This window comes from Anabas testudineus, chromosome 21 (genome assembly GCF_900324465.2).
Source record: "Anabas testudineus chromosome 21, fAnaTes1.2, whole genome shotgun sequence".
Lineage (NCBI taxonomy): Eukaryota > Metazoa > Chordata > Actinopteri > Anabantiformes > Anabantidae > Anabas > Anabas testudineus.
This window is the reverse complement of record NC_046629.1, coordinates 13,646,728-13,661,248: the sequence shown is the minus strand read 5'-3', so window position 1 is coordinate 13,661,248 and position 14,521 is coordinate 13,646,728. Positions and strand designations below refer to the sequence as shown.

The 14,521-nt window shown below is 39.4% G+C and overlaps 1 protein-coding gene across 2 annotated transcripts in view; it reads left to right on the top strand.

Annotated features, from left to right (window-relative positions):
• Positions 1-14,521, top strand: part of tanc1b (tetratricopeptide repeat, ankyrin repeat and coiled-coil containing 1b) — an 88,438-nt gene that overhangs the window by 2,081 nt on the left and 71,836 nt on the right. For both annotated transcript variants that reach the window (XM_026376018.1, XM_026376017.1), the window contains exon 2: positions 7,650-7,740. In XM_026376018.1, coding sequence (XP_026231803.1) covers positions 7,683-7,740 — 58 coding nt within the window. In that variant the 5' untranslated portion in view covers positions 7,650-7,682. The remainder of the gene's footprint in view (positions 1-7,649; positions 7,741-14,521) is intronic.

Here is a 14,521-nt window from a genome sequence, read left to right as displayed (position 1 = left end):
TATTGTCTAAAAATGGGTATGTGATTTTAGTTGAGATCTCATCTCTTTTCTATGCTTTTATATTCCTTTTTATTTCCTTTTATCAACTAAAAAAATATATAAATATTAGAAGTGGGATTTCAATATCATACTCAAAACATTTTCACATGTCAACATTATTGAGGTACTTTTAGGGCATGTGGTGAAATAATAGTATAATAACACTAGCAGAAGCATTCAGCCTCTGAGCTCCTGGAACCTGAACAAAGGTGAGGTTGTTATGCAAAGTTTTATGTTTCATGTCATGCCAGGAGAGGTGCCATCTCCTTCATTAGGGAACCTGAAACAGTCACGAAAACCCAACATAGCAAAATATGATGATGTTATTCTTAACAACAGAGCAGAAGAAAGCGTCATAGGAGTTAAATGCAATGGGGAAAAAAGAAAAATCACACTAAGTTCTTGTTTGTAAGTAATTGTTTGGCTGAAGGATCACACACAGTAGCTGGTGTCAGACCTTCTGGCAAAGCAGTATTGTGCAATTGCATTAGTGTAAAGCCCATCTAAATTCTTTTCTTATCGTTTAACATCTCCATTTGGCCTCAGGTCATCTATTAAAATATTACAAAGTGACAGCCATGCGTATATGCCTGTCTTTGTATTTCAGTGGAAGTGTTGCTGGTTTCCTAGTATAGCATTGAACTGCTAATGACAAAACTATAGTATTTTCTATAGAATAAGTTGCTAACTTAGAGTTTACATTTGCAAGCATGTACGTGTGTTTCCATGCTTGCATGTCTGTATCTAAAGCACGTGTGTGTTTGGTGCTTCTCAGTAACAGCTGTTACTGATTTACATTTTTGTCGAGCCTTTTTGAAAGCCCTAGAGACAGGGGTGGGGGGGGGGGCGCATTCAGAGGTGCAGACCACCTTAACTGTACAAAATTATTCATGGCTAGTGCTTGCAAGGAAGGGGGCTTACATCATAGTCTTTACAGTTTGACTAAATCTAGCGGACTTTGACTTTGGCTAATCTGTAAAAAGTGTGAAGAATAATTGGAAAGTTTGTGGTTCGATCCCCGGTAGGAGGGAAATTGTACTAGTGGGACAAATCAATGTATTTGAAATTTGCCACCATTAGACAAATGTGTTTATGCCCCTAGGAACATTTGCCTCTTCCATTCCTTTTAGCTATTATTTAATCATTATCATTTTAATTGTGGGTTCTTACCTTAAGAAAAGTGCTTAAGCACTCCAGCACTGTGGGACAGCCCTGAGCCCTCACTGTCTTTAAATGCTTGTCAGAGTCGATGAATCTTCACAGGTTGACATTGGTGTAGCACTCAGCAAGATCTATTCCTAATTTGGCTCTTTTTTTAGATATGTCAACCTGTATTTGTGTTTCCTATAAAGTATTAACATACTAAAATGGCTGTCTTGTACCATGACGTTTGTACCCTATTTAGATGTAGCATACAGATGCGTCTAATATACCTAAAGGGAGACCGGCTATGGAGAGGGGACCCTCTCAGACATCTTATCTGCAAAGTGTATCATGGCTTAAATCCTGTCTCACCACAATGTTGGCGGTTTCCTGTCTGACATATTGCTCTATTCATAAAATAATATCTTTCGTCTTGGTACAGTGCTGACCCTCTGACCGACAAATCTTAATACGAGGAGAATCTCTCCAGCGTTTGCAGTAACTTCCTGTAGACTTTAAACGCTGCTTGTTAATGTTTTACTCCTAATCAAATACCGGTCATCCAGGGACGCAAATGTACAATTGTGTGTAACTAAGAGTGACTCGGCTTTATTTACTTCTACTCCAGATGTTCATTATTACTTGATTGCTATGGCAAATCAGTAATAGAGTGATAAGGTTCAATCAACAGCGATAACGGAAGTTAATGACTGTAACTCTGATGAGATGATTGTAAACTCACTGTGCAATTAAAGCTGCTGCTGGAGATGATTTCAGACAGCAGGTGGTTGTTGGTTTGATGTGACAAGCTTTTAATTGCAAAGAAAGAGTTCTAACCAATTTGTCAGAAAAGGGAGTGGAAAAACGGGTTTCTGAAGGCTCAAGAGGAAGGCTTTCTGCACAAATCCGTAAATCGGTGTTACACACTGATCTGACGTGCTAAATTAATGTAGGTTATTTGTAAACCTATAGGTAGCCAAGGTTTAATTCTAATGTGCTTGAAGAAGGTACGAGTGTTTTTATTTGACGAGAATGTGCAATGTCTTGTCTGTTTTAGTATTTTAGTTTCAGGTTTAGTCAAATCCAGAGCCTGGGGTGTAATTGTAAATTCAGAGTAATGGTTTCGCTCTCCAACATGCCTTGACATTTCTAGGCAACACTGCTGGGATAAAAACACACACACGGACACAGGTTTACCAACCACCACTGCTGTGCCAGCATGTAGGCCTGTGTCTGGATATAATCATCAGTCATAATAGAAAGGATCAAGGACAAGTGGCCTCAGAGGACAAATCAGTCTTTCCAAAATGACATTGCCTTCCCCATGGCAGACTAATGGGTAGATCAGACTTGTTATCCTTTTTTTAATTTCATGTTGGGCCATGTGGCTAGTCCTCCTCAGTTAGAAACTCTGGCTCTGCCCCAGGCTAGCACTTTGAATCTGCTTATGTCTGTGATTGGACAGTAAAATTTCCCACACAAATTGACCTCAGCCTGTTCTCTCAGGCTCTTTCTTATATTCTCTTAGATGAGCTACTGACATGTTGACGTTCACAAGTAACACAACATACGGTATAATGCTAACACAACCAGTGAGTATCGATGCCACTGTTTTAACCAGAACACCTCCTATCCTACCAGTGATGTTGTCCCTCTGTCCTATAACCTCATATAAAACTCTTGTAGAAGAGCCCATTAAGTCGATCATCTTTCTTGGTGTGAAAAGCCCCTTTTCAATTGCAGAATTTATTTTTAGTAATCTAAGAATGTTTTTTGGGAACAATAACTGCATTTCATCTGCAGGAACCATGTTCCAAGTTTAATTCCTGGTCATGGTTCATAATGTTTGTACTACTAAATCTTTGCATTGCTAAATGCTAGAAGTTGCAAATTGGTTAAGCACAACCACATAAATGGTTGGTTTACATATATAAATAGGATGTGCTTGTCTTTGTTGAAGCAGGTGGTGTGTAACACAGATTATTTGGCCTGCTTAGTGCTTTATCTATCTTATGTTACTGTAACTGATGCAACAGAAAACCTCTCTCTGTGCATTCAAAGATTTACGACGTTACTGTAACAATAGTGCAACAAACAATACTGAGTGCTTTCATTCAATGTTTTATATCCGGTTGTTACTCCATTCACATGACAGGATTCAAAGGTTCTGGAGTAACCCACGGTAATCATGTTGATGTGCTGAGCATTCTTTATAAAACCCATTGTAATAACCTCATTTTTTTAAAGAGTAAATGTTATTAAACAAGGTTTTATCTAATAGGAAAGTGTTGTACTGTGTGACCAGAGTAAGAGGTGACAGATTACTTTGCACAATATGAAGTCCTTTTTCTCACAGGCTCTAGAGTGGAGGGCTGTGCAGGAAACCTTGAGTCAAACCGGTAGACTAGTAACATAAAAATGTCTGTTCTTTTGTTATTCCCCTTCCACTCATGTTAGTGTGAACAACAACCTTTCGCTTGCAGTGGTTGTGCTGTCCTTCCAACCAATCACTTGCACTTCCTCCTTCAAGGGTTTGTTAGCTAACCTCCAATTGTTTATGGACCAGTTGAGATCACAGTCAAGGCTGGGCCTATTTCCTGCACTTGAAGAATGTACAACAAAAGACGAGATAATTATGGAGTTCGCAGGAATATTTTACAAATATCTAAATCCTTCCAAGCGGTGTTTAATAAACAGGCTTGAAGGTCGGCCCGTGATGAGAATTTCCATGTTGCTATGACGACAGTTTGGAAACCCGAGAGTGATCGTTCATGTAGAATCAGTTGACGAACAGAGTGTTTTAACAGGAAAGCGGTGAACTCATAGGGTGGAAAATAGCTGTTTGCAGCCATCCTCCAATAGTGGTGAAGTTGATCTGAGCCTAACAGCTCTCTCTCTATTGTCTGCAGCTTGCAGAGGACAAAGCAGGTTTTAACTCACTAACTGCCAATATATGAGAAATGCTTCCCTGCCAGACACAGATGGGAGGAAAAACAATCCTATTTTCTTTCTATATGTATCTGTCTTCTCAGGTGACTATGGTATAGCAGGATGACTCCTATTAACCACATGTGACTCTCTTCTACTTCATGGCCTGTATGGATTTAAACTCTATCAAGTCAAGTATAACCTGGAAAACGTATGTGTTGTTCACCTGAGGCAGCATAGCTTCATATTACTCTTCTATGAAAGAAAGCTCTCCCTACATACCTCTATAGACTGGAGTCAGTTTTATTGTTACCTTGAACTGTTCCAAGGTAACAGAGAGCCCATGTGTGAAAATACCAGAATGGGATAGGCATTCTTAATGTCACATGTTACTGCCCAAATACTTAAGTTGCTTTGAAGCCTGTTGAAGGCTTTTCGTGACTAGGCTGTCAGTGTCTTCATATAAAAGAGAACCCAAAAATGTGCACAATCCTCTCCCGTTTCTCTGTGCAGCTAGTGTGTATCCACGACGACCTGCGAGCCACTGTGGGACTTTGATTGCTCTGTTGTAATATCAAGAGGCCCCTTCTAGGAGGCCATGCTTTGAGGCTCAGATCCAAACAAAGCTTGCAAAGCAATGGAACAGGTCTGACTTTGAGGGCTAGAGAAATCATGATGCCTGCTTTTCTGCATACTATCCAGTCCCAACTACTAATTGCACTTGATGTTGACAGCCAGGGCAACGTTGTCCTATTGTCTTTTTCTAAATGACTACAATAAACTTGATGGAGATGCTCAAATCCAATCCGATTCTGCAAAGCATCAATACTTCAAATTACAGTGTGATATTATAGCCCAAACCCCTTTCTTAGTGTACTAGATGTAATGACACTGTGCATCTCCGATGTTGTCATTTCATTGTACAACTAGACCTTTTGAGAAGGCTTTCTAAACAAATGCCTGAACCATGTTGAGTAGGCAGAGTAGGGATTGTCTTCAGGCAGCAGCCCGTGTTAAAAACTCACTTATACCTTTAATATTGTTCATATTTTATGGTCAATTTATGCAAAGATCAAGCAATATATTACAATACATGTTTTTTTGTCTTCTGAAGGTAATAACCATAAATTAAAGTAAGATAATAAAATGATCTTGATCTGGTTCCATCTGTAACTTTTGAGGTCTAATGTGGTGGTTGGGGAAAATATCTGTGTCTCTTGTTCAGAAAGTTATCACATTGTTATGCTATGTAATGGTTCAAAATAACCTAATGTTCAAGGTCTAATGGTTAATAGAAATACAGAACAAAAAGTGATGTACGGTAGATGATGGCTCACAGTGGGAACTGTCTGTGTGTGTCTGATGACTGTAATGGGGGAGGGTGGATGGAAGGAATTTGTCATGTTGGCTTTTGGAGTTTCAAGAGGGCGTTTCTCATTTCCTTTCGGTTAACCTGGGTGATGTTTATTGTTACTGTGGAGATGAGCAGCCAGCTCCCGCACAGCAGTCAGCAGTTCAACTAACTGGGCTAATGTACTGTACTGTATCATACTTTCTGTTTCTAAATGATAATTTTGTGATATCAGTGATGTGTGGGTTATTGTATAACCAGTTGGCTTCTAAAGGAAAGATGGTTGTACTTCAATCTTGACTCCAACCCCTGAACCATCTAATTCTTAACGTGACAACATCAGGGAGATCCACTGCATCAAACCAGGTGGTTGCTTTATGAGATTTATCAAGGACACCCCACGTACACACAACCGCACACACCAACAAGTGACAATGAAGAAAAGCTGTAATACATGAATTGGTCTGTACAAAGTCATTTAATGGTTGGTTCAAGACACAAATGCAGATTGGGTGAAACCAAAGGGTATTTGTGTCTCTGATCAACATTAATCAGCCAGGAGTCGCTGTTCAAAGAGTGTTTTGCAATTTGTCTCTGCCCCCGTTCTATTGGTAGATTTTTGCTGGAGCATCAAGTCTATTGTCTCTTTTCTTGACTTTAGGTCGGCTTTATATTCACATCTCTAGCTGTAGCTTAATTCACTTGTTAATATATGTATATGTTACATTACATGTCTGACTGCAGAGCTAGTTTTCTTATTAGAGGAAAGGAGAGATAAACAGGGGAGAGCAGAGAAGGAGAAATGAGATGAGGAGAATCAAGCTTTTGTTTCAGACAAACTCTATATGTTTCACCTCCTGATAAAATAAACCATAATACAGGCTGATGACAGCAGCTTCATTTCAGGAATGATAATTTTATTTTTTTTCTTTCTTCATAAAGACAACTGGTAATAATGATAAAGAAAGAAATATTATGTCAAGAATTGTGAGAGAAGACCATAATCTTATTTCTGAGTAGAAAACAAAAAGTGATTCATATTTTAGGCTAGGGGGTAGAATGAGGGCATTGCTCATGTGTTTCCCTTGGTATTTTGGAATAAAAGACCAGGTGCACTGTGCTACCTTGACACTACAAGGATGCTCATGTTTTAGAGTTTTACTTGGTGGAGTAAAACCCCATGAAAAGTTAATTTCTTTCTCCGGGAAAGGCTGAGTTGCGATGCAGAAGCTCATCAGAGATTTGCTCCATACACCTTCACCTCCCATAACTGATTCTGTGGAGGCTCTGCTGCCCAATGTTTCATCTGGCACCTTCCATGATGAAAAAGCATGAATCGATAGGCAAGACCTGCACAGCTGCAGTAAGAGGACCAAGATATTTAAAGCCTGTAGTCTGGGTTTGAGGGCTCAGTGCAAGGACTGTGCGTTTTGTTTGCACAAGGCATAGCCTTATTTGGTTGAAACCAATCTTTGATTACTGTGCTGCTATTAATACAGTAGGGTACACTCCTTGCGTATTTTGTGTTTAAGGGTTTAGAAACCAAGCATCCCACACAATTAACTGTATTAAATGCTGCTGTATTTAGTTGAGTATGTTTTAACTTCTGTCCAAGTACATAAGACTATAAATAATTCCAAAATAAACAAGCACATCCAGGCTAGACTTTGAGTTCATATAATACCATTTAACTCCAAGGATTCAAAAAGAACACTAGCTTGGGAACCACCATGAAAAACAATTGCCAGCTCCCAAGTTCAGCCACATAGCATCCATTACATGTGGAATTCAGGGTATTCAACAAAGTGTTTTCCTGCATAACAAGATAGCAAAACTTGTCCTTTTCTGTTTAAATATTAGAGCATTCTTTCCGTGCACCCCTCCACTGGTGACCTACATGACTGGGAGAGCTGTGGGAAAACTCCCAAACTGGTGCCAGCTAAGTGCTATGAAATGCGGAAATACAGTGTTTTTCTATTTACTGATTGTTTTGTTAAGCTTTTGAGAAGTCACTTTAAATGTTTTTATTTGCAGGTGAAAAGAGGAAATGGCCTGTCTACTGTACCATGAATAGAAATTTCTCTTTGAGTTGCTGAATAATTTCTGTGTTTATTATTATGTGACAGTGAACACACAATTGTTGTTTTGTCATGGCTGTGAGTAACTTTTTTTCTATTGTTTCCTTCAGGAGGTCTACAGAGAAGATTCCAGGAATCTCACCATGTTTAGGGCAGTGTTGAAGAAAAAGGATGGAGGCAAAGGAAGCAAGAGGGATTCAGGTATGTGGAAAATCAAGAAACACAAAATCTAAATTTCTTCAGAATACAATAGAACATTGTTGTATTCATGATGCTTCCTAATCTATTTATTCAGGCAGGAATACAACATACTTAAGTTGCATTTTTTTTTCCATCTATGTCACATTTTGTTTATTACTACCTCACTGTATATATTAAACAGAGAAAATGCATTAGTGCCGGTTGGCCCAGACATTGATGTTTGCACCTTCATACTTCCGTGACCCATATTTGGAGCTTAATTTAATGAGTAACTTGTTGGTTAAGTTAAGCTGGGTCTGTAGCTGGTGTCTGTATTCAGCCTATTGTTGTCTGTGAGAAAAAATGCTTTATTCTGTAACTCAATTGTACATGTAGTCAAAATCAAAATCATTAACAGTATAAATTCGATTTCTTACTAATCATTGATACTGATCAGTCTAAAACAATATATCACAATGTGTTTTGCCACATCATCCAGCCCTATGCTCAGTTATGTGTTGTCATTTGAAATACAATAAATGTACAACAAAGGCATTTCAGACATTTATTGTGGTGCACCAAAGAACATCCACCATAACTTTCATCTCTGTGATTTAATTTTCACTTTGGAGACAATCCGACCAATGTGCCATAATATATGTTTTCTTTTGCTTTAGAAATCTGTCACATTTTCTAACATGACTACGCCCAAGTCACTCAGCAATCGTTTGTTGTCTAGTCTCTTGTTCATACAGTGCCCCCTTCCAATCATCCGTCTTGACATAGTGATTGACCATTTGTGCTTATACTGCATCTACCAGCTGAGACTTGCTTTACCACGTCAGAACTAGTTTCAACAGACAGTCTGGTACAGTCACCGTCTACAGTAGGTACATGTCTCATAGTTGAGCTTTCTCTGCCTTTGTCTGATGTGATTGTTTCAATCAACAGTCAGTGCTAAAATTAAAGGGGGCAGAGTCTAGCTTTCTTTACACATCATTCATCTCCACTGCTCTCCAATACAGTACATAGGGATAATTTATTATTCTGCGCTTACAGGTACTGTAACTCTGTCAAGTTGTTGCAACCTGCCTTGCATGTATGAATCACTCTGATATCACTGCTTCCCTGTTTGCAGACACACACACACACACCCTCACCCACATACATATACGCAGGAGGGTCAGTGGACGTAAAAGCTGGGAGCAGCAGAGTTTTATGGCGGGATACAACTCCTTTATGCCAGCCTCACTCTCCCAGTTGGACCTCATCCATCAAACCAAAGCAGCTCTGTCTCCTTTTCTCATGCTGGGACAATAAAATCTGACCACTCCTCTCTGTTGTTAAAGACTCTTAAGACAGACGAGAGGTCATAGTGGTACAACAGCTAGCAGTGGTCATTATGCTCCACTGTGGTTCCTGCACACTGCAAATATCTCTGCTGCATATGCTTTAGTTTTAAGGTTTAAATGTAAGACTCAGTTTAAAGCAGGTAGATTTGGAATTATTTCTTAAAATACAGTAATTATTCCTGAAAGGTCTAGATTTAGAAATTGATGAGTTAAACGTTACATTTAAAATGTTGTTGAATTGTATATCATATGTGCATGTATTTTATCGTCTGTTTTTTGAAGAGGGCAATCTGATAGATATTTAATTTCTTTGTGGGCTCCTGGGGAGGTTAGTGTTAATCAAGTTGCACACACTGCAGTACAGTTAATGGTCTCTGAGACAAGATGGTACCATATTGCACATAAAATATTCACTGTACTGTCAGCACCACTTGAATAGAGATTTTATTTAGGTGTCAAAACATTTGGGAAAGACACTTAAAATTAAATGTCTCATGCACTAGAGCATTACCATCCACTGTTACACACATTTCTTATTCAGTTAATAAAATCACATTTTTTGCAGTATTTTTCCTTTATGTGACAGTGGTAGTAGTAGTAATTGTAGTAGAACAAGTAGCATAGGACAAGAGAGGGGGTAGGACACACAGCACAGGACCTCAGCTGAACTCAGACTGCTGATGCTGTAGTTACTTGTTATGCTCCATAGCCATTCAGCAACCAAGGCGCTCCTATTCAAGTCCAATTTAACTTGGTTAAACTTGGTTTGGTTGATGCAGTGTTAATGTTTGAGATCGTATCTTAACTGGGGAAACGATTCTCACTGCTTTGACAGTTGCTACTTGGTTGTTTGCAAGTTTCTTTGGTACACTTTGTTCAATTTTGTTCTTAACAGGTACAAAGTTCTTGTAAAATGTACTCAGCAATATATAATTGAAATCAGTGGACGGGTAGACCTTGATAATGGTATACTTTTAAGATAGCTCAGCACATGTTGCTCATGACATGGTGGCTGTGGACTGGAGGGAACTTTAAAGCAGTCAAGGAAACTTGGCCCCCATGCCAGATACCACTACAGTCATTAGCTCTCCTTTGGGATCTCCTCATTGCCAAGACCACAAAAACTCACAGTTTGCTAATTTAGTCCCTCCATCTTGTGCTCCTCCTAGACCATTTCTCCTCCTCCTCTTTCGCCTTCTTGCAGACTCAATCTGTATGAGATATGTTTGGAGTTGGCCATTTTAATCCCTTTTAAGTACTTTTTTTATGGTTTGCTGTTCTGGAAGTAGGATGCTTGTTTGCTGTGGCTTCTTGCCTTTGATGTGAACATATTCCGAGAAAGGTTACTTTGCAAGTAGGACTAACTGGAGTTAATAGATTTTGGACCCCAAGGCTCAAGAAGATGATTATGTTGTAAAAAATCAAGCAGTGTTTTAATTGGTGTTCTCTTTAAGTTTATAGGCTTTGAGGACATCCTGCAGCTTTCACCACTGACTTCCTATTAATTCACAACAGTGTCTGGTTCACTGCAAAACAAAGTACTTGGTCTTAGTTGTACCTTGAAAGTGAATGCATGCACAGACTGGGCATTCAGGCAGATTGGATTTTGATAGTTCACATTTCACATAATTAACCAATTAATTACGTTTCACTTGTCTTTATCAGCCTATAGATGTAAAATGTAGATCTAATCCCATGTTTTTGTCTGTGTTATTTTGTGTTACTCTTTTTTTAAGCCAGTCCACATACCTTTGGTGGACACATACAGACACTGCATTTTTCCATAAAGATTTAACGCTCTTTCTGGCAAAGTGGCCTGCGACTGCCTGATTCAGTTTCCCTAATCAGTTCATGATGTGACCCAGAGAAAATGCATTTTTGACTCGACGTTAATTGCTGAGTGTGGCTGTATGTGACTGTGCGGGTTAGGTAATACCTCTGAAGTCACTCCAACTTGGGCTTCCCACTCGATGAGCTCGGCTGCTTTAAGCAGCTGCCAGACAGTTGTCTTTATGTTGTGGGTGACATGGTGTTAATCACACTAGCATGCACTGCAGTGTTCCCTTTGAGGCAGATAAGAGTTTCAGCTGTTTATTCCTCCAACCCCCAAACACACACACACGCCATGCACACACAGAAATGCAACCACCACCAGTTGGCAGGGCTTTTCTCAGGGGGGAAGACAGAAGCCGCTTCATGCATCTGGCTGGATGGAGACAGTAGATGAAGCCTATTACTCTGCTTTAAATGTTAGTGTCCCAGCTGTGTATCTATGGGAACAGTTATGTACTGACAGCAATAACAGAATATATTTTTATTCAGATTGTTGTAATAAAATAATAGGTTCAGCCACAAACACATTATAGATGAATGATGAATAGGTTAAACTTCTAATAGCCTTTTTGATAACAGTTGTATTCTGCATGATGTATATTCATGATGTAGAAAGACCCATGTGTAAAAGTGTGTGTCTTTATGTGTGTGTGTGAGACAGAGTGAGACCATTAAGCACTCTGTTGCCTCAGTTGTGGTGGTGGTGACTGGTACATGCTGTCTCGGCAGTTTCTGCTAGTTTATTGGGTGTTTTGACATGAAACAGTGATTTGTTGCTAAGGGTCAGGCAACAGCAAATTGGTTACAATGCAGGATTTTGTTGTTTGCGGCATTTCAGATGTTTCTTGAAATTGGCACACAGTGATGAAAGTGTTAGTAGGTTTAGCCTTTCTTGCTGAATTTCCTGAAGGGAATGGGCTCAATAATCCTGCAAGAAATCCATCCTTTGTGAAGCTTAAGATGCTCATTTCTTTTTTGGGTCCTATCAGGAAATTGTTAAAAAAAATGAATAAATAAAGCTAGATACTACTGCATAACCAAAGCTTCTGCTGTTATTACATGGTTTGGTTTAGTAAGGCTTAATAAATAAAAGCTGACGATGCAGAGATCGCCTCCCTGATTTTAGCAGTCTGTCTTCTGTTCTCTCCTGTATTGTATATTCCCTCTCTTAAATACAAGAGCAGATTTTGCACAGATTCCTTCCCTGTTTTCTGCATTATTTCTCTTTTAGTCACCCTCAGGGGTTTAACATCAGCTATTGTACAGTTATGGGAAGACTTCCCTCTATAAACAATAACCACAGGTGGTTTAGCAGTTTTCTGTCCAAACAAAAGTAGAAGCTTTTGATGGACAGTTGTTTGTTGAAGTCAGACAGTTTTTTATTGGTTACTGGGCAAATATACTAACATATACTAACAAATCAGTCTCAGGAATAAACTTACTCAGCTTTTAGTTTTGCATCTACTGGTATATGTGACTTACAGTAAATACCAGTGTGAGATCTGTCTATGTGCAGTCACCACAGATGAAAAGCCGTAAACTAAGTTCAGGATCACAGTAAATTCCCTCACTGACATATACAGGGTGGCCGACCTCCACTCAGACATTAACAAACAGTACTCTTTACAGAGTCTGGCCACAGATTTCGGTGTCAGCCCGTATAAGCCTGGTTCTTCTCCCTGAACAGCTGGGTGGCAGTCTTGTCTCCAGCCATATCTACCACAGCCATTTGGAGACACGCTTCTTCCGTCCACTGTGGCTTTGCAGGAAACTTAAAACAAGCTCCCTCATAGTGCTCTTCCAATGAGGGTGGAAGGTTAATATTTTCCTTTATTGGGAAAACTACGCTGAAGCCAAGGATAAGTATGTGCTACAGGTGAATTAAAAATGCAGACATTAGTTCTGTTGTAGATCTGCTGGATATAAAGTTTGTATGGCAGAGGAAGAAGAGGCAACAGGCAACAGGCTATGTTTGTGTGCTTTTAAAAGCCTTGGTTCAAAAGCATGAAAAATGTTTAGTAAGAAAAGTTTTTTTTTTGTTTTTTTTTTTTATATGTTTTGTAGCTTAAAATTAAATGTTGTGTGTGCTGAGCCAATACAGACAAACAAGATGCACACAGTCAACCACAGGATGTCTAGACCACAGATTACATACAGTGTGTGACCTGTGCAGGACAAAAAGACAGACTTCATGTCATGCCACACGCATTCACATACATACGCACAGACAGAGAGAGACAGGCAGTCAATGTCAGAATACATTATCAACATCCTTTGATTAACCATAATACCTAGTGTTCAAACCAGAACCACTGACTCCTTCATCATCAACTCGTGCATTTCCTTTTGGAAAACACTTTATCCCGAAAAGAAAAAAAGAAAAAGAAACCTCATGCAGCTACAGTAGGTCTGATATTTGCAACTTGAACTTTTAAGACTTCTATTGTATTTCATGTTTAGATCTGTTTCTCCTAACGCATCTACATAGGGTTACGTCTAGGTCACCTTCTAGGGGCATTTTCCTAACGTTAATTAAAGAAAACCATGCAGAATATCGTGAAATTACTTTTTTCGTTTATGTTTGCTGTTTTTCATCCCAGTCGTGTTTGTCTAGATTTTCATGTCCAGACAGCTGTGGTAGGATTTAAAAAACGGTGGAGAAAAGAATTCACCTGATTTACAAAGGAGACCATTGAGTGCACAGACCTGCACGGCTATCAAAGCACTGTGCAGCCAGCAGGCAGCGATTAGCAGGGCGTAGCTCAAACCACATCTTTCACTTACACACACACACACACACTCACACACAGTCGTGTATAAATACACACGCACAAACACACACACACATGTACGCCCACAAACCTCAGGTGTATCCACATTAGACACTCCCTTTTTCTCCTTCTAAATATAAGGACTTTCGGGGAAAGCACTGAACTTACTTGGCCCCTTATGCTGTTTTTTTTGTTAAGCTGGTGAAATTAATCCAGATAATCAAACTGAATTGTCATTTTATCACATCATTCAGTCTGTTTTCATGTTCATTTTAGCCATTTTCTATTTTGGTGGGGTTGTTTGTTTACCCTAACCAGTTGCTAGTCTGTTGAGTTGTTTTAGTTTTAATTTTATGGGCATGTTATGTTTTTTTTTTTCTTTTTTCTGCGTGATATCCCACCATGGTGGAGGGCACATTGCAGAGACTGCCAACTCTTCATCACAGCAACACACCAGTCATAGTCCCATTTTATCCCCACTCCCCTTCCATGGGAAAATAGTTTATTTTGCTGCTTCAAAGAGGAGCAAAGGAGTTGCATACCAGGGTGTTTGCAGATAGGTGTTTGTGATGAGATGAGGTGGAAGCGGTGACAGCGGCTCTCGCGACAGTTCATTGGCTGGACGGGCCAGTGGGCCACAGGTTTTTCTAATTACAGCATGACCTTTTAGGGCAGACAGATTCCTTCTGCCGAATTTTCCATTTTGCTTTCATACCCCTAGCATCCTTCGCCTGTGATCTAAATGACAACTTAAAGTGTTCCCTTCTTTGCAGTGATATCCTGTTAGCGATATGACAAGTATTCTGAGTTCATTGCCTCGCTTTAATAACTTTGATCTCATCTGTC